This window comes from Dicentrarchus labrax, unplaced genomic scaffold (genome assembly GCF_905237075.1).
Source record: "Dicentrarchus labrax unplaced genomic scaffold, dlabrax2021, whole genome shotgun sequence".
Taxonomy (NCBI): domain Eukaryota; kingdom Metazoa; phylum Chordata; class Actinopteri; family Moronidae; genus Dicentrarchus; species Dicentrarchus labrax.
This window is the reverse complement of record NW_026136722.1, coordinates 20,843,798-20,871,611: the sequence shown is the minus strand read 5'-3', so window position 1 is coordinate 20,871,611 and position 27,814 is coordinate 20,843,798. Positions and strand designations below refer to the sequence as shown.

The following is a 27,814-nucleotide window of genomic DNA, read 5'->3' as shown; positions in this document are numbered from 1 at the left end:
GCAGGTTTACAACTAGCAGCACAGGGGTTATATTTCAGTTTTAAAGACACTTAAAATAATCAGGCACAGATCAGTCAGTTTAGTCATCATGAGGAGTATCAGTCTGTGAAAATAGCTATACAATGTCCTCTGTTGCAGTTGGGGAGCTTGGTCTGAAAGACAAAGTATTACTTTTTTTTAATGATAAGAAAAGCCATCTTCAAGACACCAAACCAAAGCGTCTTTATATCTTATCGGCTCTAACGGTTTACTTATTTACTTACCATTTACTTGTTTAGACAGTGTCCATGTCACTCTGCAGTAATACAACAGACTGACTCTCCTCTGTAAATCAATTTCTTATTTCTAATCTCTGGCTGCTCTGCTTACCTTACCACATCTAACTGTTCACTCCACAGCATACTGTTCATTGTCTAAGAGGAAAGCTAAACCGGTGGATGATATTTTTTCAGCCAACATCTAGATAAAGATTAAGATGACTGTTGACATCCTGGAACTTACTCATTCCTTTTGATAGCAATGAAGAAGGTAGCAAACTACTTCCACATTGATGGCACTTGAAAATGTCACATTAGTTTACCTTCATATAAATGTTGGTGTGCCTGCACATTTTTGTAGTTTGTCCCAACTGTTTTGTTGCTGCCTCTTGTCTAATTCTAAGTGGATTGTAAAGAAATTTAGTCCATAAATCTGTTTCTTCCACGAAAAGGTAACGTCAAATAACATTACAGAGACAGAACTTCACTGAATTCAAGGTGATTATTATAACAGTAGAGCAACAGGTCAAGTGGCTAAATCAACTTTTGAAAAAGAGATATTTTGTCTAATGGAGGAAACTGTGTTACTAATAAGGCACTACAGCTTGTGAGTCTGCATATGCATGCAGGGTGATGACTAAGACTTTGCATTGAAGCAGTAAATTGTTCATTTGTTTCCATTTTATTACTTGACGTAAATGTAACACATTTAATTAATAATTAGGTCTTCTATTATATTTTAGACCATGTTAATCAGGTAATGATTCAATTTGTTCCAATGTGTACTCACTCACCCTGTACCAGATAAACATAGCTTTGTAAGCATTTTCATTGGAGCAAGAGCCACAGGCCATTGTCTGCACACGAGTCATTCCACTCGGAGCCACCTAACAGGAGGGAATACAAATTGTATTACTGCTGTTTAATAAAGCTTAATCATGAACAAGGAACACAATCAATATCACACTGAAAAAAAATATTAATTGAATACATAGCAATGGAATTATTATCTGCCTCAATTAAAAAACAAACCGCTGAGTTAGACATTATTTAAAACACATTCACCTGTACACTTGATTCTTAATTTCAATTCCGATTCGATTTATGTCTTTCTGCCTGTCCACCATCCACAATAATCCTACATTCTATCATTCACACATATAACTATTTGCCATAACACATACACTGTGATCCCCACTTTTCTGTTGAAGTGACACATACACATACAGCCAGCCCATACATACATCTATACATCCATACTCATATTGCCCATACTGATTGTTTGCAATGTTGTAATTGTTTCATGTTTTGACTTGCTGTAAGTTGTTTGTATGTGTATTCAGTTTGATGTCATACAGTTATCACTTGTCTACAACAATGCATCATGTATGTCACCAATAAACAAAAAAAGTGTAATAAATTAATAATTTAGAAGATTATGTCAATTTCATTACAACAATGATAAAAGCAACAACAACAATAATAATGTTTAATATTAGTATTTTTACTGGTAAATCTGTGTGTGTGTGTGTGTGTGTGTGTGTGTGTGTGTGTGTGTGTGTGTGTGTGTGTGTGTGTGTGTGTGTAACTAACTGAGAGAAGACTTTCAGTGATCTTTTCAGGAAAGTTTTCAGGTGGCAGGATTCCCAGGGCAGGTCGGTTGACAAGTGTACTCTGACAGAAAACATAGATAAATTTGTGAAATTGGCGAGCACCATCTTCTTTGGTGCGGTGTCCTTTTTTGGTGCGGTGCGGCATCAAGGCAAAGGACGCAGACTGAACAAACTCATTAAGAAGGCTGAGTCTGTTGTTGGCTCTAAGCTTGTCACCCTGGAGGAGGTGGTGGAGGAGAGGACGCTGGCAAAACTGCTGGCAATCATGGAAAATCCCTCCTACCCCCTTGACACAACACTGGACAAGCTAACGAGCAGCTTCAGCAACAGACTCATTCACCCCCGCTGCTCTAAGGAACGATATACACTGCAATAAGACTTTCTAATAATAATAATAATAATAATTGACTCTTAATCAGCTGCTATAACATTATAATTTCCCTTCAGGGATAAATAAAGTATTCCTACCTACCTCCCTACCTACCCACCCACCCACCCACCCCTATTAGGAGTTTGTTAAAATACAGCGCGAAATATGGCCACGGAATTCAAAATGGCCAACTTTGACAGAAAGCCACGGACACGCCCTTGGACGTCACAAATGGCACAAATTTTAAATTGCAACAGTTTTTGATTGTACTGACCAATTTTGAAGTATATCAGATGAATTCCCTAGGAGGAGTTTGTTCAAATACAACGCAATAAATTGCCTAAAATGGCTGCGAAATTCAATGTGGCCGAATTTGACGCCACGCCACGGACACGCCGTTCAACATACAGTCACAAATAGCACAACTTTTAATCAGCAATGTTTTTTGACTGTACTGACCAATTTTGAAGTAGATCCGATAAATTCCCTAGGAGGAGTTTGTTCATATACAAAGCAAAAATCACAGAAAATTAAAAATAAAAATCAAAATGGTCGACTTCAATGCCATGCCATGGACACGCCCTTTAATGTACATGCACAAATAGCACAGCTTTGAAATGAGCAACATTTTTTAACTGTACTGACAAATTTTGAAGTAGATTCGATAAATTCCCAAGGAGGAGTTTGTTCAAATACAAGGCGAAAAATTCGCTGAAAATAAACGTGAAAATCAAAATGGCCGACTTCCTGTTGGGTTTGGGTTCTGGGTCCAAGAGGCTTTTTTGCTTGCCATCATGATAGACATGCGTACCAATTCTCGTACATGTCAGTCATACGTGTCTTGGGGGCTGACTCTCGGGGGCATGGCTAAGCTATTATGTGACGCCCATCTACGGGACCAAGACAATACCTTATTCGCCATGACTGAATTTTGTGCAAAGTTTCATGATTTTTGGGCATGTTTACACCCCCAAAAAGTGTTCAAATGTTAACACAAAAGCTGATTTTTGCCACGTCGCCATGTGTTCAGGGCGGGACTCTTATGGAAGTATAAAAAATGACATTTCCTTTCACCACTAGGTGGCGCTCTCACTATTAGTGAATATTATCACATAGACGTGTTCAGGGCAGGACTAAATCCAAAATGGCCGACTTGCTGTTTAGTGTGAGGTATGGGTCCATGAGGCTTTTCTACTTGTCCCATCATGATACATATGAGTACCAATTTTCATACATGTCGGTCTTACTTGTCTTGCGGGCTGATTCTGGGGGGCGGGGCTTATCCATTTGCATACCTCGAGTTCTCGAACGATTGAATTTTGTGCATATTTTCCTGAGCTTTCGAGCATGTTGCGGCCAACAAATATGCAACTCTGGAGCGAATAATAATAATTCCTAGAGATACATTAGGGCCTCCCAGCGGTCGCTGGTTCAGTCCCTAATGATTCCTATAGATACAAGAGGGACCTTCCAGCGATCGCTGGCTTAGTCCCTAATTAATCTATTACTGATATGATGGCCGACTGAGGGAGTTTTGAGCTGGAATGAAAATGTTTAACATGTTATATAATAAAACATATGCGTACATTGGCAACCAATTCTAGTTGACATTTCTGCATTTTATTAGATATATATCTAACTGTTTTCATATCAGTGCCTATGGAATATCATATAAAATAAAATATAGATATGTCTGTAATATAGCAATATTGGTCCATATATCGGTTGGTCTGTGTAAGGCAAAATGTTTTTCACTTTTTCACAAGAGATAGATATATTAGATATATAGATATATTTGTATTTGCACTGTACTACATCCGAGGTGAGTGTAAATTACTACACAATGTACGGGATGAGCAATGAAGAGCCATGCAGTCATTGCAGGTAATGCACAGTCTAGAGGCTAAGAAGCTAATAATCTATTTTCACATTCCTAGCCTCAGTGTCATCAATTATTTTCCCAAGTGTTGAAAGTGAATTATTCCACACCATAGGACCAATGTGCATGTCCAATGTAATATTTTGTGAGCTATGTGTCAACCTGATAATAAACACTGCTTTGCTACTATGACAGTAGAGCCAGAGTTGAATCAGTCAGAAGTGTGGTTATTGTAATATAACAAGTGTGCAATACACAGAATACACCAGTTTACTATACTGGAATAGCACCAGTGGTTCTCAACCTGGGGTCTGGGAACTCCCAGGGGTCCTTGTGAGGTTTCAAGGGGGTCCCCAGAAAAATAATCTGTTTCTGTAATTCTGTTCATAGGTTTCATACTCTTCATCTGCCGATCTACAGTATAGACCAGGGGTCAGCAACGTTTACTTTCAAAAGCCAAACAATACCATTCCATAACATAAATTATCTTATATGTGAAGATGACCTACCAGACTGTTGGCATTGGCCATCAGTTTGAGGAGAGCAGGGTGGTTGTAACCTGAGGGAGGACAGAATGGGAGTGGGGGATAGATGGAGGAGAAGAAAATATTTGACTGAACAGCTGTTGAACAGTCTGAAAAGTTTATTGATGCAGCTTTATAGCAGAAAAACAGTCTAAATATATATCTGGTTTTACAATTGTTAAAATCCCTGTATTTGGAGAGACAGTTCTATGTATTTTACAGAGAATTCCTGTTCTAGATAGCTCATGTACATATGGTCTTTGCACATACAATAATAATAATAATGGAAAAAAATAAACTGGATGCTGCAAGTAAGTTTCACTGCATCTGGTAAACCTGTTGGTAAACCTGTTGTGTCCAGTGTCATACAATCTATTCTACCAATAGTCAAACTAAATATCCACTTAGGTTTATGTAGGCGGCCTGAGTCAGGGCTTAAAATACAATTAAAATTTTCCAGGACAACATAAATTATTTTCAGGATTTTTATTTATTATTTAAAATTAAAAATCATTAGCAACAGCTGATATGATATGCTTGTTATTAGGGATCGAGCACTGAACGTGCAAGACCCTATTGTAATCCAAGGAATTATTATTATTTTTCTGCGCATTTGATCGCATATTTGGCCCCCGCAACATGCTCAAAAACTCATGGAATGCGGCACCATGTCAGGCCTGGCGAAAAATTCGATATTCTATGCAACAATTTTAGGTTGAGTGGTGCCTGTAGCTCACATACCAAAAATCCTGTTTGTCGTGTTTGTAGCGCCCTCTATAGGATTTGAAAAAAGCAGCCCCGGCGCCACGTTTCACCAATATTTACGAAACTCGGTAGGCACAAATGCCGGGACGCACAAAAAAGTCTTTTGGACCCATACCCCAAATCCCACAGGAAGTCGGTCTTTTTGATTTAAAATTTCAATTTCAGCGAACTTTTCGCGTTGTATTTGAACAAACTCCTCCTAGGGAATTCATCTGATATGCTTCAAAATTTGTGAGTACACTCAAAAAATGGTGCTGATTAAAAGTTGTGCTATTTGAGACTCTATGTTAAAGGAAGTGTCCGTGGCATGCCCTCAAAGTTGGCCAGGTTGAATCGGATGTCAAACTGTTATGCCATTTCCGGCATTTAAGGGCTTCTGTTATAACTAACTCCTCCTACAGATTTTATCAGATTGACTCCAAATTTGATCACTGCAATCTAGACACATTGGTGATCAAAAGTTGTGCTATTTGTGACTGTACGTTTAACCGCGTGCCCGTGACGACGCGTCAAATTCCACCCATTGGCCGTCAAACAGATAGTACTCATATCTTCAGTACACAGTCTCACCCTGAACACGTCCTCACAACTTCAGTGTATATGATCCAATCTCAATGAAACTCTACATGACAATATTCAGACACAGTGATCGCGCCACCTACTTGCAACAGTAAGTAAGCGCGGCGTGGCATTTTTGAGCTGATTTACGTGAAATTTTCATGTTGGGGGTTGCAACGAATCTTCACATGTCTGATAAGAGTCCCGCCTTGAACACTTATATGTGATAATATTCAGTAATAGTGAGAGCGCCACCTAGTGGTGAAAGGAAATGTATTTTTTGTACTTTTATTCATATCTTCAAGCATATTGTCCAGATCCAGCTGAAATTATGTGAGAAGTTCCTTAGGAGGATGAGGATCACATATTATGAATCTTAAGAATTTGCATGTAACCATGTTGCCATGGCGACGCGGCAAAAATATAAAAAAATCACACTTTTGGGGGGACTAAACATGCCTGAAAACTCATGAAACTTTGCACAGCATTTGGTGGTGGTGAACGCCGAGGTATTGTCTTGGTCCCGTGGATGGGTGTCGCAAAATGGCTTAGCCACGCCCCCCAGAGTCAGCCCCCAAGACATGTATGACTGACATGTATGAAAATTGCTACGCATGTGTATCATGATGGGACAAGCAAAAAAGCCTCTTGGACCCATACCTCAGACCCAACAGGAAGTCGGCCATTTGGGATTTTGTCGCGATTTGCACACTTTGTATTTGAACGAACTCCTCCTAGGGAATTTATTGGACCGACTTCAGATTTGGACACAGCCATCTAAACAAATTCACCATTAAAAGTTGTGCTCTTCAGTTTTTTTCGTCAAACCTCCTACCCGTGGCGTGGCGTCCCGTGGCATCCAATTTCGATCCTTCAGCATAAAAAGAGGGATTCATCATAACATCTGCGTACATGATCCGACTGCAACGAAACTTCACATGTCTGATAAGAGTCCCGCCCTGAACACGTCTATGTGATAATATTCAGTAATACTCAGAGCGCCACCTAGTGGCAACAGGAAGTATCACGTTTTATATTTTAAAGTGCGTTTAGGTTAATAACTTTTGTATAGTTTGTCGCACATTCAAAAAACTTATATCCACACGTTCGGTGAATGGAGCTGAATCTCTCCATATAGGCCACGCCCATTACCCCCCCGAGTTTTTTTTTGGCTAGAGCGCAAAATGTCCGTAAACCACTTTTTCGTGTTCCTCCTATGTGCTTTGTCTGATTCGCACAAAATGTTGCACGTAGCATCTGGGGACCGTCCTAATAATAAACGAATTGAAAGAATTTTGATATTTCTAAAAATAAGCATGTTATAAAATCAGAACTTCCTGTGGATTATTGTTCAAAAGAGGAAGTGGAGCATTTTTCGACATTGGTATTTCCGATTGACACCAACCTTGGGTCCATAGTTCCCCATGTCTTCCTTAGCCATCTTGCACAATTTCAGGCCATCGCCAAACAGGCAACAGGAAGTTTCACGTTTTATACTCATGTTCTAGTCCTAGCAGGATGATCAGATCCAGCTGAAATTTAAAATGCAAAACACATTGTTGTTGATATGTGATGAATGTGGTGAGGGGGCGTGTCTGTGGCGTGGCGGGAAATTTTGATGTACCGCCACAAAACACGAATTCGCTGTAACTTGAGTGTACATTGTCCAATCGGCTCCAAACTTCACGTAGTGGCAACAGGAAGTAAGTGCTGCGTGGCGATTTTGAGCTGATTTGCGTGACATTTTCATGTTGTGGTCCGTGTTGTGTGTTACGACGGCACGCGACGTGGCTGCAGCACACCCCAGCAGCATGTGACGCGGCCGCAGCACACCCCGACGCGCGCCGGTTGCGAGATCCCGTTCAACGCTGCTTGCAGCTTTAATTTAGTTTGTTATTTTAACTGGTGAATGAGCCTCCTACAGAGTAAGTATTTGACACTGCTCTTTGCTGGTTATATTAAATAATGATATTAGCATTGTAGCCCTGACACAGATTCTTGATATCTGCTCGGGATATCTCTAAAATGTGCTGTTTCTGTGCCAAAAAAATGTTTCAGCAGATAATCTCCCCCTTAGTGGTGAAATAAATAAATCAGATTTGCTGAAACTTTCACTATGTCCTGACAGCGGCACATAAAACAGATAAATACAATATGTAACACGAACTCAATATCAAAAGAAACATTGTGTCAGAGGGCTTTATCCATACTGTCCACTTCTATAAGGTGTGTTTGGATGTTTTGCTACTAACCAATTGGGATGGAGGAGATCTGAGTGTAGATATCCAACATACGGTTGCTGTCCACATCCACCAAGTAGTTCCCCCTGCTCTCCTCATAGTTACAGAAGAAGTTGATTGCACCAACATTCTGGGAAGAGACATGCTCCACATAAGAACAGCATATCTCATATATTAACTCAGCAGTAGACAATAGGGGCTAGTTACTCAAAAATAAAAATAAAAATGTACTCTTTACTCTTTTCAAAAGTTATGTTATTACTTTACTTATTACTCAATGCCAACAGTAATTAGTTACACTATTAGTTATATTACTTTACTGCTACACCCCACAACATTGGTAATAGTGCCCCTTCACCCTAAAATTTGGACTTATGACAATCAAAACTGGGTTTTAATTGTTTATACCAAAGTAATGTTACCATTTCCAGCTACTGAATATAAGCATTTCCATCTTCCAAAATAGTTTCCTCCACGATTACAAAAATGAATCCATGGATGTGACAGGATTGTTGGATTCCAAATTAGTTGAGGGGTGACAAAAGGTTGTATCTTATAATATTTTGGGGGTTAACTGTAATATTATTACTGAAATGTATTAATAAATAGTTACACTACTAGTTACTGTGGAAAGAAATGAAAAAAAAAAAACTGGTCAGTCCCAGCAAAACTCCCAAACTGTCTTGTATCCTGTTTAGTTATTCAACTACTGCTGGATGCGATTACTGTCCACAGCCTCACAACAATCATCTCCTAATAGTGACTGATTTAATTTATTTGAAGATTAGAAATACAAATCAAACTGTCAAACCAGTTTTCTTCATCTTTTCACAAGCATTTTTTAGTGTACTGTGTAGTTGTAAGACCAGAACATGTGACCAGGTAGGGCCACAATTGTTTCCTGCTATGTACAAGTCAAAACTGCATAGCCAATGAGCGCAGCTCAACTCACAGTCATCCCCTCTGCTGGCTCCCAAAGATAGACATGGCGACACCCATAATGCCAAACTTGAGATTTTGTTTCTTGGCGTGAAAAGGCTCAATAAAACACTTCACAGCTTAAAACAAAAGATGTGTTTAATCTTCAGACTTTAATCTTCCCACAGCTTCCCAGGGCAGTGTTGTCAAGGGTCAGACAGTGGACTTGGTAACCAATTATAAATACCTAGGCAGATTGATTAACAAACTGAAATTTAATTCTAATACTAAAATGTTGCGCAAGAAGGGCCTTTTTTCCTAAGGACCTTGCTAAATCCAGATTGATAAGACCTTAATGGCACTGTTCAATAGAGCATTTATTGAGTCTGTTATCAATTTTTTATTATCTACTGGCAACCTTGGTACTAAAGAGAAGACAGTGAAGGTGGCCAATAAGACTGTGGGAATACAGTTCAGCAATTTAAATCTCATATTCACCAAGCAGGTGCTTTTTTTGGCCTTTTATTGCCTTTATTCAATAGAGACAGCTGAAGATAGACAGGAAAGGTGGGTAGAGAAGGTGGGGATGACACGCAGTAAAGGGCCTCAAGTCGGAGAGAGAGAGAGAGAGAGAGAGACGTATTTATTTGATTGGAAACAGCATCATAGACGAATGTCTTAACTTCCCCAATACTGACAGCAGAACCAAGCTTATCTATAGTAATAACAGGCACGTTATAGTCTTTATAATGCTTAATAAAATTCCTGCTATGCAGAGAGAAAACAAAAGTTGATTTAAATTCAACTGGAGCAGAATCTTAACACTCTTGGGAGCAAATTCAGAACTAATGGACTGCAGCCGCTGATATGAGCATTGTGAACTGCGCTTGTTTTCAACTGCTATCTGTGTTTTTTTTATGGTTTGTTTTATATTAGTTTTTTTTTTGCAACAAGGTTTGTTTGCATAGAACAAGGGCAATTGTGCAAATGTATGCATATTACCTTATTCAAAAAGGTGCAAATAGCACAGGAGCACTAAGGCGTAGTTTGCTTGGCAGTGTAGTTATTATCATCTGTACCTCAAAGAACACACACGAACAATTTCAACTTACCTGAATCTCTCCCAGCTGTTTTGTCAGCTCCTACAGATTGAAAAAAAGTTATAGTCAGTAATACCTGAGGAATGGATAGAGTGTACTGATTTGTGTGTCTATGAGTGAGTGTGTGTGTGTGTGTGTGTGTGTGTGTGTGTGTGTGTGTGTGTGTGTGTGTGTGTGTGTGTGTGTGTGTGTGTGTGTGCGCTCGCGCTCGCGCGCGCATATATCTGTGTATTACTTGTGATCGTGGTCCAGGGACTGAAGTTTTCATGGAAGGTCCATCGTAGTCAAACTCCAGCTGGGTCTTCCGTGCTGCCTTGCTGACATATCTGCATGCTGGTGAAGACATCAAAACAACAACCAAAAAAAGATAATAAATAATCTACGACAAGATAGATTAGAGCTTTATTTATCCTGAGGGAAATTGTTGTGGAGCAGGTGAAAGTATAAAAATATACCAATTAGATTTCCAAAGCCTCTATAATGGAGTGGACCGCTAGGAGTTGTGGTCAGAAGGTTGTCGATGCTTGACGTGCCAGCAACCTAAGGCGGCGGCCACCAAGCTGAAGAAGGAGGCCTTTCATTCTTGGCTGGCCCAGGAGTTATAAAAAGGGGGATGGGAGGATATGCTCCTATTATCTTATTATTGTGTTGTCATCACCCACCATAACAGCTGCTACTATTTATCTTTATTTATCTAAAGTTCAAGTATTATGGATTCAATTTTTTTTTCAATTTCAATTTTATTTGTATAGCGCCAATTCATAACAGAAGTTATCTCAGTAAACTTTTCAAATGGAGCAGGTCTAGACCGAACTCCTTATAACATTTACAGACACACAACAGTACCACCATGAGCAAGCAGTTGGCGACGGGGGCCTGTTAAGAGGCAGAAACCTAGGACAGACCCTTCGGCTTTAGGTGGGTGGTCGTCTGCCTCGACCAGTTGGGGAGGGAGGGGGAGGGAGAGAGAGAGAGAGAGAGAGAGAGAGAGAGAGAGAGAGAGAGAGAGAGAGAAACTACACTAATAGTAGTGACTGATGATGATGAACATGAAGAAGATGATGAAGACGACAACACCAACGATGGGGGATAATGAGCAGTGACAATAGTAATAATAGTAACTGCAGTAATAATAATAATAATATTAATAATAATAATAACAACAATAATATCAGTGATATTAGCAATGGCAGTCAAGCAGGACCATGGCAGGAGGCTCCACCAGGATCCATGAGAACCTCCGAGACGAGAAAGCACAAGAACTCCGGGGAAGAAGTAAAGTTAGTAACATGCATTAGTGGGACATAAATGGGTGCAGAAAGAGAGAAAGGAAGAGAGGAGCTCAGTGCACCATGGGAAATCCCCCGATAGTCTAGGCCTATAGCAGCATAACTAAGGGATGGTTCAGGATTCACCTGATCCAGCCCTAACTATACGCTTTATCAAAGAGGAACGTCTTAAGCCTACTCTTGAATGTGGAGAGGGTGTCTGCCTCCTGAACCACAACTGGAAGCTGGTTCAACAGGAGAGGAGCTTGGTAACTGAAGGCTCTGGCTCCTGTTCTACTTTCTGAGACTATAGGAACCACAAGTAGCCCTGCATTGTTTTAGTGAGGTAATAGGGTGCTATGAGCTTTTTAAGATATGAAGGGGCCTGACCATGAAGAGCTTTGTAGGTGAGGATGAGGATTTTAAATTCTATTCTAAATTTTACAGGGAGCCAGTGCAGAGAAGCTAGTATAGGAGAGATGTGATCTCTTTTCCTAGTTCCTGTCAGTACTCGTTCTGCAGCGTTTTGAATTAATTGGAGCGTCTTAATGGACTTATTGGGGCAGCCTGATAATAAAGAGTTGCAGTAATCCAGCCTAGAAGTAACAAATGCATGGATTAGTTTTTCTGCATCTGTCTGAGATAGGATGTGTCTAGTTTTTGTAATATTACGTAAATGAAAAAAGTCATGGAGATTTGCTTTATGTGGGAATTAAATGACATGTCCTGATCAAAGATAACTCCAAGATTCCTGACAGTGCTGCTAAAGGCCAAGGTAATGCCATCTAGAGTAGCTATATCTTTAGACAGTGAGTCTCTAAGGTTTTTGGGGCCAAGTACAGTGAGTTTAACATCAGAAAATTGCAGCTCATCCAGGATTTTATGTCCTTAAGACATGTTTGTAATTGTCTGCGGCGTGGTGTCAAATGTGTGACACACATGAATTTGCTGTAACTTGAATCTACATTGTCCAATTGGCACCAAACTTCAATTGTCTGATAAGAGTACTGCCTTGAACACACCTATGTGATAATATTCAGAAAAAGTGGTAGCACCACCTGGTGGTAACCAGAAGTGTGATCAGCAGATTGACCAGATCCAGCTGAAACTCTTTCAGAAGTCTGTTAAGATGATGACGATGACATCTTATAAATCTTAGGAATTTATGCTGAACCACATTGCCAAATTCAGTCGTGGCAAATGCTAACCTATTGTCTTGGTCCCATAGATGGGCGTCACAAAATGGCTTAGCCACGCACCCCCAGAATCAGCCCCCAAGACATGTATGACCGACATGTACAAAAATTGGAACGCATGTGTATCATGATCAGACAAGCAAAAAAGCATCTTAGAGCCATACTCCAAACCCGACAAGAAGTCAGCCATTTTGAATCTGTGGTTATTTTCCTTGTATTTGAACTCCTCCTCCTAGGGAATTTATCGGATCTACTTCAAAATTGGTCAGTACAGTCAAAAAACATTGCTGATTAAATATTGTGCTATTTGTGACTGTCATTGAAGGGCATGCCCGTGGATTTCCGTCAAAGTCGGCCATTTTGAATTTACAGTGATTTTCAGCGTTTTTTTTGCATTGTATTTGAACGAACTCCTCCTAGGGAAAAAATTGGTCAGTATATAAAGCTAATGTTATGTGTCCCCCAGTAAACATATCACTGAGAGATGAAGCACAGAGCAGCCTGAGTACATCAGAAGGAAAACCAGATAATAAATTCTCCATGAAATATCATCCACTTTCACCAAATCAGTAAATAAAGTTTAAAGTTGTGTGTTTGCACCACTGACAGTAACTCATATATAGGATTTGTACAGTAATCAGTGAGGCCCCAAACAGGCTGACCTATTAATGATTGACAGGAGAGGACCTTTGAGACACCACAGAGCCATAGGCCTCTGAGAAGCGTATGACAAACACATCCTGAGGTCAGTCAAACATTTACACTGATTACATAATGTTGCTCTAATTTCACTGAAACATAGTTGCATTATGTTTATTCCTGAGAACATCAAAAGTATTATGATTTCATGCTTAGTGGTGATTTTTGAGTTATAATTTATTTAAAAAATGACGAATATTCAAGTAAACTAGTAAGTAAAAACTGCTATCTTTAACAATGTCCTTAATCTAGTTAAGGATACACACTATTCTACTAACATTTCTGCTGCAAAGATACATTTGTAGCAAAGCAACATGTGGTGAAACACTACACACTAACTGGATTTAAAATCATTTTGATTTGAATAGAAGAGAAGAGAGTGTTGGATTTACCTGGAGCACCGAGCCACAAGTTTTTCTGCAGGGAGAGAGCAAACTGACGGCTGATCAAGGAGGATGCCATGATAAAACTGTCAGCAAAAGTACTAGAGAGAGGCAGCAACTGCCCTCGGGGTCTAACTTCACCAAGTCACCTACAGAAAGAGAGAGAGAGAATCAGGGAGTGGAAATTAATGACAATTATCTATTTAAGCGGAGAAGAGAACGCCCAGATTGACTATCTCATAATATATTTTTACATTCTTTACTCAAACATAATGTCACTATTGGCGTCACTATTTAGAGGCCCAACATGCATTTGTAAATTACTCATATTCACTTTATTTCCTAAGCAAGGGAAGAGGATAGAGAAAGAGAGCAAGTGAGAAAGCCAATTGAGGTTGTTTGCCAATTTTACTGATCATTATTTTTGCAGTCTACACTGCGCGTTCTGTAAATTTTCAATCAAAAGCGCATTCATGCCCTTTAACTTATTTGTCCCTTCTTCAGTCCTACCCCTTTTCACACTGTTTAAAATAACAATTAAGCAAACTAGGTAACTGGTGGAACCTCAGTCAACTTTCTCCTTTTCTGTACTTAGACATGCTATGTACTAAGAACAGACAACCACGTTTTGAAGACAGTTAAAATATGAAAGAGACATTTCCTGCTAACAGAATAAATGCAGGAGAAAATTGGCAGAGTGCGGCAAAGAAAGGCATGGCGCTCTGCTCTTTCATCTTCCAAGTCCTTATGTAATACAGGCAGCAGGAACAGGAAAATTCCGGCTATCTGCTTTCACACAGCAAAGGAAACCTTGGCACTACACACACACACACACACACACACACACACACACACACACACACACACACACACACACACACACACACACACACACACACACACACACACACACACACACACACACACACACACACACACACAGCCTGTTTCTTGGCAACACCTCTCGAACTGGATGAAACTGGTTTAGAGGGTGAGAGTTACACAAGACTGCATCTTCATATGGCCAGGAGGGGAGGGGTGGGTAATGTGAGGGGTGTGTAAAACAAAACAACAAAGTGATGGAGGACGGCTGAAAGAACACAACGAGTTTGAACTGGGATAAGCTGGAATCTGAACACAAAGATAATAATGCCTAATGGAACACTGGAGCTGGATTGCTGATGCTGTGTTGGAGGTTTCAGTGATCCTAATCTTAGATACCTTGTCATGTAAAAGAATTTTGAGAAGATCTGATGTACAGTGACGATGGGAAGGTTTGCCTTGTATGGCTATTGAGACATAGGGCTGGGTTATGTTGGAAAAGTAACAGTTAAAATGCAAACGTGTCTATAGTAACTGAAAAATGTCGTTATTGATCCAAAGGCATGATATAGCTGAGGAAAATGACCTGGTAGGACAATATATATTCAACCAGGTTACAAGTAGGGATGTAAGAAAAAACATAATTATACCACGATATTTTGTTTTGTGATATTGTATTGTTTCTCAAAAACACTGTATTGATTTTTGTGTTTAAACCCCCAACCGCCAGATGGCAATGTTGTACACTTAAACTGAGTGCTATGATGTTGGATGTTACAGGGACTGTGATAAATACAAATGGACATACCAATATCTGCTCAAAATTGTTAACTGGGGAACAGAGCCCCAGTGATCAGCAGTCTTCAGGTTTAAGACCGGCCTCAGTTGAAAGTAGGAAAATCCAGATTGGGAGAGGTCTTATATTACGGTACACAACATCAACACTGCTAGAGTGACAGGCTTGACTGAGGCTGAAGTCTTGACAGAGATCTGAGTCACATTATTTGGATTACGAGCCCACTGACAGTGTTTAATATGTTTTGTTAGTTTGTTGTTAATTATGACAAACATTTGATAGACAGGAGGACTACGAGGCTTTATAAGAGAAATAGAAGTGATAAATTCAAATTTAGTGTCTGGTAGAGACCAGACACTAAATTTGAATTTATCATTATTTTTTTTTTATTGTAGAGACAAGCAGTTCAACACCAGGCCAAAAATGCCATACATTGGATAAGGTGAGACGTCAGTTTCTTAACTCCCTCACGGTTTGGGAAAACACCATCTTTTTTGTAAAGATTCCTCTCATGCCAGAAAGAGCCAAAATTTTTGATGAACCCATGGCCTGTAGCAATACAGAAATTCATTAACCAGTCCTGCAGACTGATAAGACAACTGAAGTGCACTGAGCGTTTTTCTGGAAATGGGATGAGGCCAGACAGAATACAGTTACACTTTCTATAGTTAGTATGACTTTTGAAATAGCCTACAGTCATCAGAAAAGAAAGTGTGGGTTTTTTTGCTTTTGCTGTCGTCCCAGGTGGAGAGGAAGAGAGCCGGATAGGAACAATGCCGGCCTGGCTTGAAGTTATGGCTGCTCCTGGCTAATTTCCGGTGTGGACAAAATGGGACTCTCAAACCCTCGACAGGCGAATTGCGTCCTGAGCCAACAGAGCGCCAAATCTGTCACCACGGGAATAGCACAGGCACAAATGACAAGAAAGAAACAAAAGTTTGTGTGTGCCTTGAATTTTAGAGTAGATTACTGCCATCACTGAATATTCTGTGTTGATTTATCTATTAACTGTAGTCTCCTGTACAGAGCTCATGACCATATATTGGTAGCAACAATGTCCATCCAACCCAATAAAAGTGCCACTGAGTAGTAGCCTATTTGTCTTTTCTGTCTTTCAAGTTCATTGAAAAGGGCCACAGAAATTACATATTTAGGGTGGCCGTGTCTCACAGATAGAGTGGGTCATCCACTAATTAGAAGGTTGTTTGTTCGGCTCCTCCCTGCTGTGTGTCAAAGTATCCTTGGGCAAGATACTGAACCCCAAATTGCTCCCGCTGCTGTGTAATTAGTGTGTGTAAATGTGAATGTGAGTTAGTTTCTGTTCGATGGACTTTGCCATCACTGTGTGTGAAAAGGTGAATGTAGCATGTAGTATAAAAGCGCTTTGAGTGGTCGGAAGACTAGGAAGGTGCTATTTACCATTACCATTTACATTTATTGTACAGAAGAAGCAAAGGAAGAAACAAACGAGCAAAACAGTTAGGTGGAATGTGATTATACACTAGTTGTGCAACCTCAGAATTAAAATGATTAAATAATTTGATAAAGAAAATATAAGAGAAAAAAATAAAATAAATAAAAAAGATTCTGAGAAACAAAATAAAATGTTTTCTCTTCTTGTGAGAAAATTATATCATGTATCGTTACATCCCCACAAACAATATTATATGATCATCATAGTCAACCACAGGGCCACTGCCACAATCGCGCATGACCTCACATCATCACATTATGTTCAGTATTTGTTTTTTTATGACGAGAAAGCAACCCAGAGTGGCAAGGCTGAAGAGACTCAGGAAAAACTTCCAAATGGAAACAACAGCAATCTTGTAGCAGAAAAGCAGACCAAACCAGTTTACTCTTGTATGGTGTGTTAATGTTTATGGCTGCTTTAATGAGCAGTCCAAGTGTAGAGCTCTGCTGACTGATAATGCAGCTCCATGAAAAGTCTGTGAGTGACTTGCAGCTGCCAAGCTGCCAATTATTGGGGTTATTTAGTAAGTGTCTCTGTGTGCATGTGTTTGTTCCCTGGAATTACGTACTATGTAAATAAAATGTAGCTTGTGTGCTTTTTTTCTTAAAACTGGTCTGGGACAGTCAGATCTGCTATCCTGTCCTCTAATGACCTGAAATTGAATTGACAAAAAGACTGTTGCGTAATCACAGCTGTAGTGTGGTGTCATCGAACACTTTTTTTTATTATCAAATGACTCCTTGTTGCCATTATTAGGGCCAGAGCACTGACCAGCGCAATGACCCATTGTATCTGTAGGAATTCTCCGTTATTATTTTTCTGCCCCTTCAATCGCAATTTTGGAGGCTTTCCCATACCCAAATGGCTAAGCCACGCCCCCCTGAAACAGCCCCTAAGTCATGAATGACTGAAAATTGGTACGCATGTGTATCATAATCAGACAAGCAAAAAAGCCTCTTTGAGCTATACCCCAAACCCAACAGGAAGTTGGCCATTTTGGATTTAGCTGGCATTTTTGCTGTTGCATTTTCCTGAACTCCTCCTAGGGAAGTGCTCGGATCGACTTCACATTTGGACACTGCAATCTAAAGACATTCACGATTAAAAATTGTGCTGTTTGTGACCGTGGCGTGACGTCCAATTTCGATGACTTGCCATGAAAAAGGAAGTTGTCAAAACTTCAGTGTACATGATCCAATCTCAACGAAACTTCACACGTTTGAGTCATGCCCTGAACACGTCTAAATGATAATATTCAGATATAGTGATAGTGCTCCCCTACTGGCAACAGGAAATATCGTGTTTTATACTTTTATGCTCTACTCCTAGCATATTAATCAGATCCAGCTAAAATGTGGTCAGAAAATGCAAAACATATTGTTGATGATATGTGATGAATGTTGGTGAGTTGTCATTGAAGGGCATGTCTGCTGCGTGACGTCAAACGGGACACACATGAATTTGCTATAATTTGAGTCTTGTCTGATAAGAGTCCTGCCATGAACACATCTATGCGATAATATTCATTAATAGTGATAGTGGTAGTGATAGTGGAGAAAGGAAATGTCATTTTTATACTTTTATGCATTTCTCCCAGCAGACTGACCAGATCCAGCTGAAATTCTCTCAGAAGTCTCTTAAGATGATGATGATGACATCTTATGAATCTTACCAATTTTCGCTGAACAAATCAGAGGTTGTGTGTTTTATTATTATTTCAATGTTTCTCTTTTACATTGTTTTGCCTATACAGAATAGCTATATGCTTTTGTTTATTTGTTAACTTTATTTATTAATTGTATTAGCTCTATGAATATCTTACTCTAAATGGTAAAAGGACTGTACTTGTATAGCGCCTTTGTAGTCTTCCGACCACTCAAAGCACTTTTACACTACATGCCACATTTACCCTTTCACACAGTGATGGTAAAGCCCATCGAACAGAAACTAACTCATTCATTCACACACAGCGTCGGGAGCAATTTGGAGTTCAGTATCTTGCTCAAGGATACTTAGACATGGGGCAGGGGATCGAACCAACCTTCCGATTAGTGGAAGGCTCTACCTCTGAGCCACAGCCGCCAAACTGAACCTGAATGGTAGGACAAAAGCCAACACCTAATAGGGTTAAACGAAATACCAGCTATCGCCTTGTAGCTGTTTTTTTTGGCCGGATTTTGGGCAAATTCTGTTCAGTCTAGCTCTGTGGAAGATGAGGACATAGTAGGGGCTGGCTGGGAAGGAGAGTGACAGGCCAGGAGAGGAGAGGTGTTAGAGGAACAATGGAGGTTGCGGGCATTAGAAAGGCAGGGACAGCGCGTTGAGCCAGAATATTTTCACATTTAACCAGACTCAGAGTTGGTGATTGTTGGAACCACACGTAACATTAGGCTGCATATTACACATAAAAGACATACTGCCAAACTGTCTTTAGTCTTCCGACCACTCAAAGCACTTTTACACACGTTCACACAGTGATGTCCATCGAACAGAAACTAATTTGTGCACATTTGCGCACCGACGACACAGAATCAGGAGAAATGCTCAAGGACACTTCGACATGCAGCCAGAAGAGCCAGGGATCAAACCAACAACCTTCCCATTAGTGGACGCCCTGCTCCACCTCTGAGCCACAGTGGCCCCAAACATTACATAGTCCTCAACCTAGTGAAGTGTCACGAGTGTATCACGCAGGCACTGTGACCGCACTGTGACCGCTCTAATCTTATCTGTTTACATGGGCGGTTATAAAAATCATGACGTTCAGCCACGCAGACGCGGGCGGTGCGAGCAAACTGCAACTTCTCTTGTCTTTAAAGAACTTGTCAACTATTGTCATAGTTATTGTTCTTGGTGTGGACAGCCCTTTGCAGAGGCACTTCCTCAAGAAGAACTGCACCCTACTGGCTTGGACCCACTACCTGCATGAGCAGTGCATGACAGCTACTTTACCTGTGGTAATGTGTCTACAAAGCTCCACTGTTTCTGCTCCATTAATTCATACTTTGTATGAATTAATGTTAAAATCTAAAGCAGCATGTTACTGGCTAAAATAACCATATATTAGTTTGTAATGTGCATTGAATAATGGAAATATGTGATTTTCTTTGTTCTGATATCTGCATTACATATTGGCCATCGGTTGCCCTGCTTTATAGTTATTTGCATTGGGCATTAAAAACCCATATCGGTCAACCACTAGTGAAGGGTAATATCAACTACATTCAGTATTCCCTGGTATGCTTTAATTTTGTGGGAGCAATAATTTTATAAGAGCACGGATCAGGCTGTATGCTTTATGAAAGCCAAAGTATGTTTATTAAGTTTTCTGATACTGATACTTTAGCACATTGCCTTCCTTGACTAGCTGATTTCAAAATAAAAGTCAACTCGTATTTCGCCAATTAAATTATTTTAATGTGTAGCTGCAGCAGTAGGAAATGTTCAGTTCTTATTAGCAGTAACATAATACAGCATTTTTTCTGGAAATAAAAGTATCCAGGCTGCAGCTGCAGGATGCATGCAACAGAACAGTCCCCCAAAAGTGAAACCAAACATCTTGATCACCCCTGGTGGCTGGCTGTCAGTTTAAGAAGCACTTGATTTGATACGCCACAGATTTTCTATGAGCCGATTTTAAAAGTCAATATAGTGGACGATGACTTTCATTTAATTGTGGAAATCGTAATCAAGATTAATATTAAATTAATTGTGCAGCCGCTATAGTCAACTCTCCGCTGTCTGCCTCGCCTCCGCTTAGCTCCATGAGAGAAACGACTCAGCAGCAACCACACTCTTCTGTGATTCCGATATATAAAATATTGATTAACTGTGCAACCCTAGTCAGCACCACACTAAACTTATATTGGCAGTACCTGTGGTAGAAATGCGGGAAACATAGATCTCATGTTTAATGCATTTCTTCGTCATCTGTGATGTAAAAACAACATATTTCCACACAGTCAAAGTAAAGTTCAGAGAAAGTAAAAGTGTACAGCCTTCATAGTTCAGATATAAAATTTGAGTGAACCACAGAGCATCTCTGCTGCCGGGCAGCTGACAGCGCTGTCAGTTCAACAGTCATTCACAGAGTACATCAGTAGAGGAGATTGTGCTACCATCTTCACTCACAGTTAGCACTGGAGCAGAGGGCGTCAGAGCAGCCGCTGTCCAGTGTCATGCTGCCCTTCATTAACTATCACTCTTTTCCGCTTCAATCACAGTTTTGTGGTTTGTAGGCATTTTAGAATTTGGGTTTGTAAAGTTTACAAGCTGCCATGCTGTTGTTCTGTGTACAGTGACATAGCTAAAAATCTGAAGTGCAGATTCGACTGACAAAAATGCAAGTTGACTCTGGGTCTTCCCGACTGATAATTACATTTTTGGGGGCAGCCCTACCTGAAGCAACAAACACTGAAGGAAACTTACAAACGGCAAGAGAAAGTCCCTTTGGACAGCGACAAAGCCACATTTGTTTAATTTTACAGCCTACTTTGCTATTTTGTAAAAGAAAAAAAACCATTAGGGAGCAGCTTGGATGCAGGTCATTTCCTAGGCAAAATCCTAATGCAATGCAGAGCTATTAAAATGTCAGCTTATGCATTTCAATAACTTTAATATACTTGAAGTGTGCACTGTGTATTTGTATTAACTTCGAAAATACAAGTATCTGATAGGGATTCTGTGTCAGCAGATACTCAATATTAAATTACTTAGATTAGGGGAATAAAACTTGATGGAGACATCCCTAAGCTGCAGAACAGTCCATGATTTTAACAGCCTTAAAGATCCAGTGTGTAGGATTTTCTGTCATCTAGCAGTGTAATTGCAAATTTACTGTAAAACAGCAGATACATTTTTTTCGAGTGTCACAACCCGCACGAATCATCAGAATTTGATCCATTCAGTCTAGAATCTCCATTCAAATTAACTAAGGGTTGAACCGGAAATGTGCCACGGTGGCCTGTAGAACATGCAAAACATAATGATTCCTATATTCAGGTAATCATAAACTAATTAAAATATATTAATATTATATTTCTTTTGGACATTTGGATATGGTCAGAACCTGTTTTAGCCTTTATCCAAAAACGACTTATATACTATAATGTAACCTACTATACCAGATCAGTCATAGGAAGATAGAAACCATGGTTTGCATAATGATTTTTTTGTTTAGAGTTTGCTTGGAGCATTTGACCGCCCCCGACCCCAAGGAAAATATTTCTAGAACCGAAGTGTTGCCTTCTAAAAAAAACTGGTTCCGACTAGATCTGACTGGCTCACGGTCAGTATGTTATGTATTATTATCGGTTGGTTGCGACCATTAATACGTTATGTAAGGTCGAGACCGATCTTCGTCAACTGCTTTCCTGTCATGAACGCTGTAGACTGCTGCGCATACCGAAGCTTTGACGGTTCAACTGCAAAAACCCTCGCCGTCGAAGTCAATGCGACATAGCCGCGTCTGATCCCAGTAGCTCTCGCCACAGACCCGGTTGTTCAGAAACACTTACCGAGGATCCAGCGACGGCAGCAGATCCCGGCACCACAGGATAGGCTACAGTTCAACGGCAGCAAAAACTATGTCTAGCTCCGGTATTTATCAGGCAGGCCTGGTTCTCTACAGAAGGCGGGGCTTGTTTTCTCTCTCTCTCTCTCTCTCTCTCTCTCTCTCTCTCTCTCTCATCCAAATCTTTTGATTTAGAAAACAGATTATGTTTAAATTACGTCCTATACTTTTAGGGTAGTAAATAAAACATCCAGCATTCTCCTGGGTGCAAAACTGTGATTAAGATTAGAAAAAACAATTACATCCACAGTATGGTAACAATCGCAACAATGTGGAATATCATCATGAAAACCAAACAAATAATAATTAATTCATCACGGAAGTAAACAAGACTAGACTGAACGAAGAAGAAGATCTATATGGACCTTTCTAGTCTTCCGAGCACTCAAAGCGCTTTTACATTATGCGCCACATTCAGCCTTCACACACATTCACACATGGCAAAGCCCATGGCACAGAAACTAATGCATTCATAAATATTCACACGCATAAACGGCAGCGGTATCTTGCTCAAGGATGCTTCGTCGTGTGGCACCCACAGAAGCTGGGGAACAATTGTCCGTATGAGAAGGGGAAGAAGAAGGGGAGGGGGGAAGAAACAGAGGCGACGCGAGTTCAAATCCCGTTTGTGGCAAATGTTTATGAGTTAAGATCCAAGTTCAAATCAATACTACGCGATTACTGTTATAACTATAACAATAAACGCACAGCGATTGTTTTTCATGGCTGTAAAGTACCTGAAGTCAATCACAAGGTGTCAGTTGTGTGTAGCCTGATATTTCATCCTATGCTGACATTATGTCATCGTTTTATGTTCAGTGACTTCAATGACAGCTCTAACACTTTTGTATGGTGTTATGGCTGAACATACATTGTTGTATACATACTTCCTTCGATTATTCTATTGCTATTATTCCTATTTTATTGAATTTCATTTTCTATTACTTTTTTGTGATATTTATAAGTAGAGACTACTGTGCGGTCTAGACCTGCTCTATATGAAAAGTGTCATGAGATAACTTCTGTTGTGATTTGGCGCTATATAAATAAAATTGACTCGACTTGTAAACCAGTTAAATTCCTTGTATGCAGAAGCAGGCTTTGGCCATTAAAGTTGATTCTGAATCTGAACAAGACATCACCTCCTTCAACCTAAGTATTTTTTCCCCGAGATATGGCCTTTTACCCAAGAAGAGACATGGCACTCCAGTCAGTATAATCTCAGTAGGCTGCTTTATTTTAGTGAGATATTTTAGAGATATCACAAAACCAGACTTTTAGTAGTTAATACCAATACAGTAAAATTCCACACCACAGCAAACAATTGATACATTAATACAACTTTATAACAATATGAAACAAATAAAAGAAAGACAATCTTGTGAAGTTGTGCCATGTGAAGCTTTAAAAAAACAAACTTTTGTGTTAATATATATGTATATATATATATATAAACATACAACACAAAAGTTTCCCAAAATATTCACATTAATATCAAAAGTTCAAACTTTAGTATGCCTATTAAAACAGTACACATAAGAATCATCATAGGCAAACATAACACCAAGAACAGGCAAATGTATCGTGAGTTCAGCGGTTTTAATTACTTTCTCATCCGCTCCAGCCACTGTTCTTTGTTGACAGTCTCAGTGTTTGGGCAATATATTTTGCCCTTGTATTGGCTATGGCCAGTCTCTTGTGTGCGAAACTGTCCTCACTTCCTGCAAGAATTAGATGTGACCACCCAATTGTATTTGCGTTTTACTTGTGCAGATTTGTCACTGGCAGGACTGTCAAGAGGTAGTGCTGGTGGTTGCGCTCGCACTTGCTCCAAGGATAGGACTGGGCAGCATCAACAACTGCGGCACGACACCAGGTACAACAAACAGCTGTGGCTGTGACAGAGCTAAGGTACCTGGAAGCTGCACTGAAGGAGTTGATGGTGGGATCTGGGTGGAATGAGACTGAAGGCGGTGGAGTGATGGCTCTGTGGAGGTAACTGAAGGCTTGATCCGCCGAAACCTGGTTTTTGCCTGACCAGCTGTGTTGGGTGGCATGTGATATGTGTGCAGCTGATGTTGATTTTGTGGAGGAAACTCAGGCTGTGTCTTCGCAGGTTGCAGTGGTATACCTCCCACCGGCCGTGCCTCAGGCAGTTGCACCCCTTGCAGAAGCACAGAGACCTCCTGACCCTTCAGCCGTTGGTTATACCACTGGGTGAGGGTGGTCTGGTTTACCTCAACCAGTTGAATGGTGGTTTGCTGCATTATTATGCCATTGCACAAAATCAGCTGCCTAATTTTTTTGTAGTCCTGCAGAATAAGAGACCATCTTGACATGCTGTGCTGTCCCATTTTTTGGGGGCTTGTGTGAATGTTGCACAGCCTCACAAATACAGTCTCAACAAGACGGCAGCAGTAAGGCCACTAAACAGGCGAGCCCAAAACACACCTCTCAACACCAGGAGTGAAAACTGCCTTCTTTTTGGGGGACCTAAAGCGGCCAGTCAACAACCTGTCCTGATGCCGAGCAGCATACACAACCCTGTCCTTGTCAAATTGTTCCAGGTTCTGTCACAGACCCACAATGGTGCTGGCCTGCTGGTTGGTCAGTGTTAGGCCCGTCTGTGTACGCTGCTCTACCACTGCCTCTGCCAATTCGTCCACACGGTCCAGATTCCAGAATGGCGCCGGCGACAACGGCAGCCTCTCATTGCAGCTCCTATCATTGTTGTAGTTTTAGTGTGTTTTCAGTGTTTTTAGCCTGTGTTTTTTTGCTATTTTTAACTGTTTTCTTGCTTTCTTACTTTCTTGTTATTTTGTTCGCGTCGCCTAGATACTTTTTCAGCGTTTTTGAGCACTTTTTATTTTTTGTTTACGCTGGTCTCCATGGCGACGGAGAGTCGCATTGTTTACACCCGCGACCACATGATCGCCCTGGGGTACCCGAGCATCCTGACTGGAGAAAGACCCTCCATACCGGAGGAGCTGAGGAGGAGACGGCGAGGCTGCAGAGCGGGGGATGAAGAGGAGGAGGCTTAAACCCTACATTCCTGCAATCATCGAGCAGATACCGGACTCCAACGTCACCCCCTGCTCTCCTCATCCCCGCTGGCGTGGGGTGAATCACCGCAACTTACGGCCTCTGTGTCGGGCTCCCCGGTCAGCCAATCCAGCGCTTTCACTGAACTTTTACCCCATGATTGCTGCTACTTTAACTCCCCGCGGATGTCGGGCCAAGGAGGAGGAATAGCGACCGTCTATAAGAGTCATTATAAATGTAAGCAGCTATTGCTGTCATCCTCTTTCACCAGATTTGAACTGAGCTTATTTGAGCTTGGTCGCTCTCACACAGTGTTGTGTGCTGTGGTCTATTGGCCTCCCAAGTACAATAAGGACTTTTTAAATGACCTCTGATTTCCTGGCTGAAATCATGCCTAAATATGACCGTGTTCTTATTGTTGGGGATTTTAATGTTCATGTGTGTTGTCCAGATAAGCCAATGGCAAAGGGTTTTTTAAACCTCATTGATTCTTTTAATCTTGTGCAATCTGTGTCTGGACCCACACAAGAACACGGACACACACTTGATCTTGTCTTATCATATGGTTTGCCCGTTTTTAACCTAGAGATATGTGACGCAGTGTTTTCTGACCATATGCCTGTATTATTTGAGGCTGCTCTTGCCTGTCATACAGTTAAACCTCGCGCTGCTGCTCGGTGCTGTCGCATTATTAACCCTTCCACTGCTGTTCAGTTCTCGGTTGCTTTCAATCAGAACTCCATCTTTCCTGAGTCTGTATGCAGTACAGAGGAGCTTAGCTCATGGTTTCACTCCACCTGCCAAACTGTTTTAGACACTGTGGCTCCATTAAAATCCAGGCAGCCTAAAACTAAATCTGAGCCCTGGCTAAATGACATGACTCATGCGGTCAGACGTGAGTGCCGTAGAGCTGAGCGCAAGTGGAAGAAGGACAAACTGCAGGTGTCTTTTCAAATGTTAGGGAACTGCTGGCGTCATTATCAAAAAACTGTGAAAGATGCTAAAAGAAAACATTTCTCAGATATGATCCTGTCAAACTGTCACAAGCCTCGTGTTTTGTTTAACACTATTGACTCACTTCTTAATGCCCCACAGACTGCCTGTATGGAGGCATCCCCTGCTGTGTGTGAAAACTTCCTTCACTTTTTTATTGATAAGGTCACTTCAATTAGGGCTCAAATCTCACCTTCAGTTTATGACCCCTCAATCTCTGTCCCCTGCTCTGCTGTCTTTGACCATTTTGAGCCTGTGACTTTTTCCTTTTTACAGGAGGTTGTTGGTCATTTGAAGCCCTCAGGTTCTCCAAATGATGCTGTCCCCCCTCGACTATTTAAGGAGGTTTTCCCCACTGTAGGACCATCTGTTATTGCAGTCATAAATAGCAGTCTGACCTCAGGTGTGGTCCCTGAAAATTTTAAACATGCAGTAGTACAACCTCTGATTAAAAAACCTGCTCTAGATCCTGCAGTTCTTGCTAATTTCAGGCCTATCTCCAAACTGCCTCTCCTTTCAAAAATCCTGGAGAAGATTGTGCACAGTCAATTAATGGCCTTTCTGGAAGAACATAATATTCTAGAGGTTTTCCAATCCGGTTTTAAAACCGTGCACAGCACAGGATCAGCTCTCTTAAGAGTTTTTAATGATATCTTTTTAGCTACTGACTCTGGTGACTGTGTTATCCTTGTGCTTTTAGATTTAACTGCTGCATTTGACACAGTGGATCATGAAATACTGATCTCACGTTTGAAGCAGTGGGTGGGCATCAGGGGCATAGCACTGGAGTGGTTCAGGTCGTACTTGGCTGATCGAACTTTCTGTGTCAGCCTAGGTGACTCTGTATCCTCCTCTGCTCCTCTCTCGTGTGGGGTCCCACAGGGCTCAGTTCTTGGCCCTCTCCTTTTCTCTCTCTATTTGCTCCCACTTGGTTCCATACTTAGGAAGCACGGCTTTTCATTCCACTGTTATGCAGACGACAGTCAGATTTATGTGCCTCTTAAAAAGAAAAGTGAATACTCTGTCAGACTGCTACTTAAGTGCCTTGACGACATAAAGGCCTGGATGACTCTGAACTTTTTAAATTTCAATGATAAATAGACAGAAGTGATGGTTTTTGGTGGCACCACAGGGATCCCCCCTGTAGATCTGGGTTCCTTGGCCCAGTATATTAAACCTAGCATCACAAACCTAGGGGTTAAAGTGGACCCTGAGCTTAAGTTTGACAGTCAGATCAAGGCTGTTGTCAAATCAAGCTTTTTCCATTTGAGGCAGCTGGCCAAAATAAAGCCAATTCTATCAAAGCAGCACTTTGAGACGGTAATTTGTTACCACTCGGCTGGAT

General features: G+C 40.7%; 1 protein-coding gene across 1 annotated transcript in view; it reads right to left on the bottom strand.

Annotated features, from left to right (window-relative positions):
• abat (4-aminobutyrate aminotransferase) overlaps positions 1 to 22,496 on the bottom strand; it is a 33,696-nt gene extending 11,200 nt beyond the window's left edge. Inside the window, exons 1-8 of the mRNA XM_051386921.1 lie at positions 22,379 to 22,496; positions 13,780 to 13,919; positions 10,460 to 10,557; positions 10,237 to 10,266; positions 8,219 to 8,336; positions 4,629 to 4,678; positions 1,851 to 1,931; positions 1,052 to 1,144 (exon numbers count right to left, since the gene is read on the bottom strand). Coding sequence (XP_051242881.1) covers positions 1,052 to 1,144; positions 1,851 to 1,931; positions 4,629 to 4,678; positions 8,219 to 8,336; positions 10,237 to 10,266; positions 10,460 to 10,557; positions 13,780 to 13,849 — 540 coding nt within the window. The 5' untranslated portion in view covers positions 13,850 to 13,919; positions 22,379 to 22,496. The remainder of the gene's footprint in view (positions 1 to 1,051; positions 1,145 to 1,850; positions 1,932 to 4,628; positions 4,679 to 8,218; positions 8,337 to 10,236; positions 10,267 to 10,459; positions 10,558 to 13,779; positions 13,920 to 22,378) is intronic.
• Between the last annotated feature and the right edge of the window lie 5,318 nt (positions 22,497 to 27,814).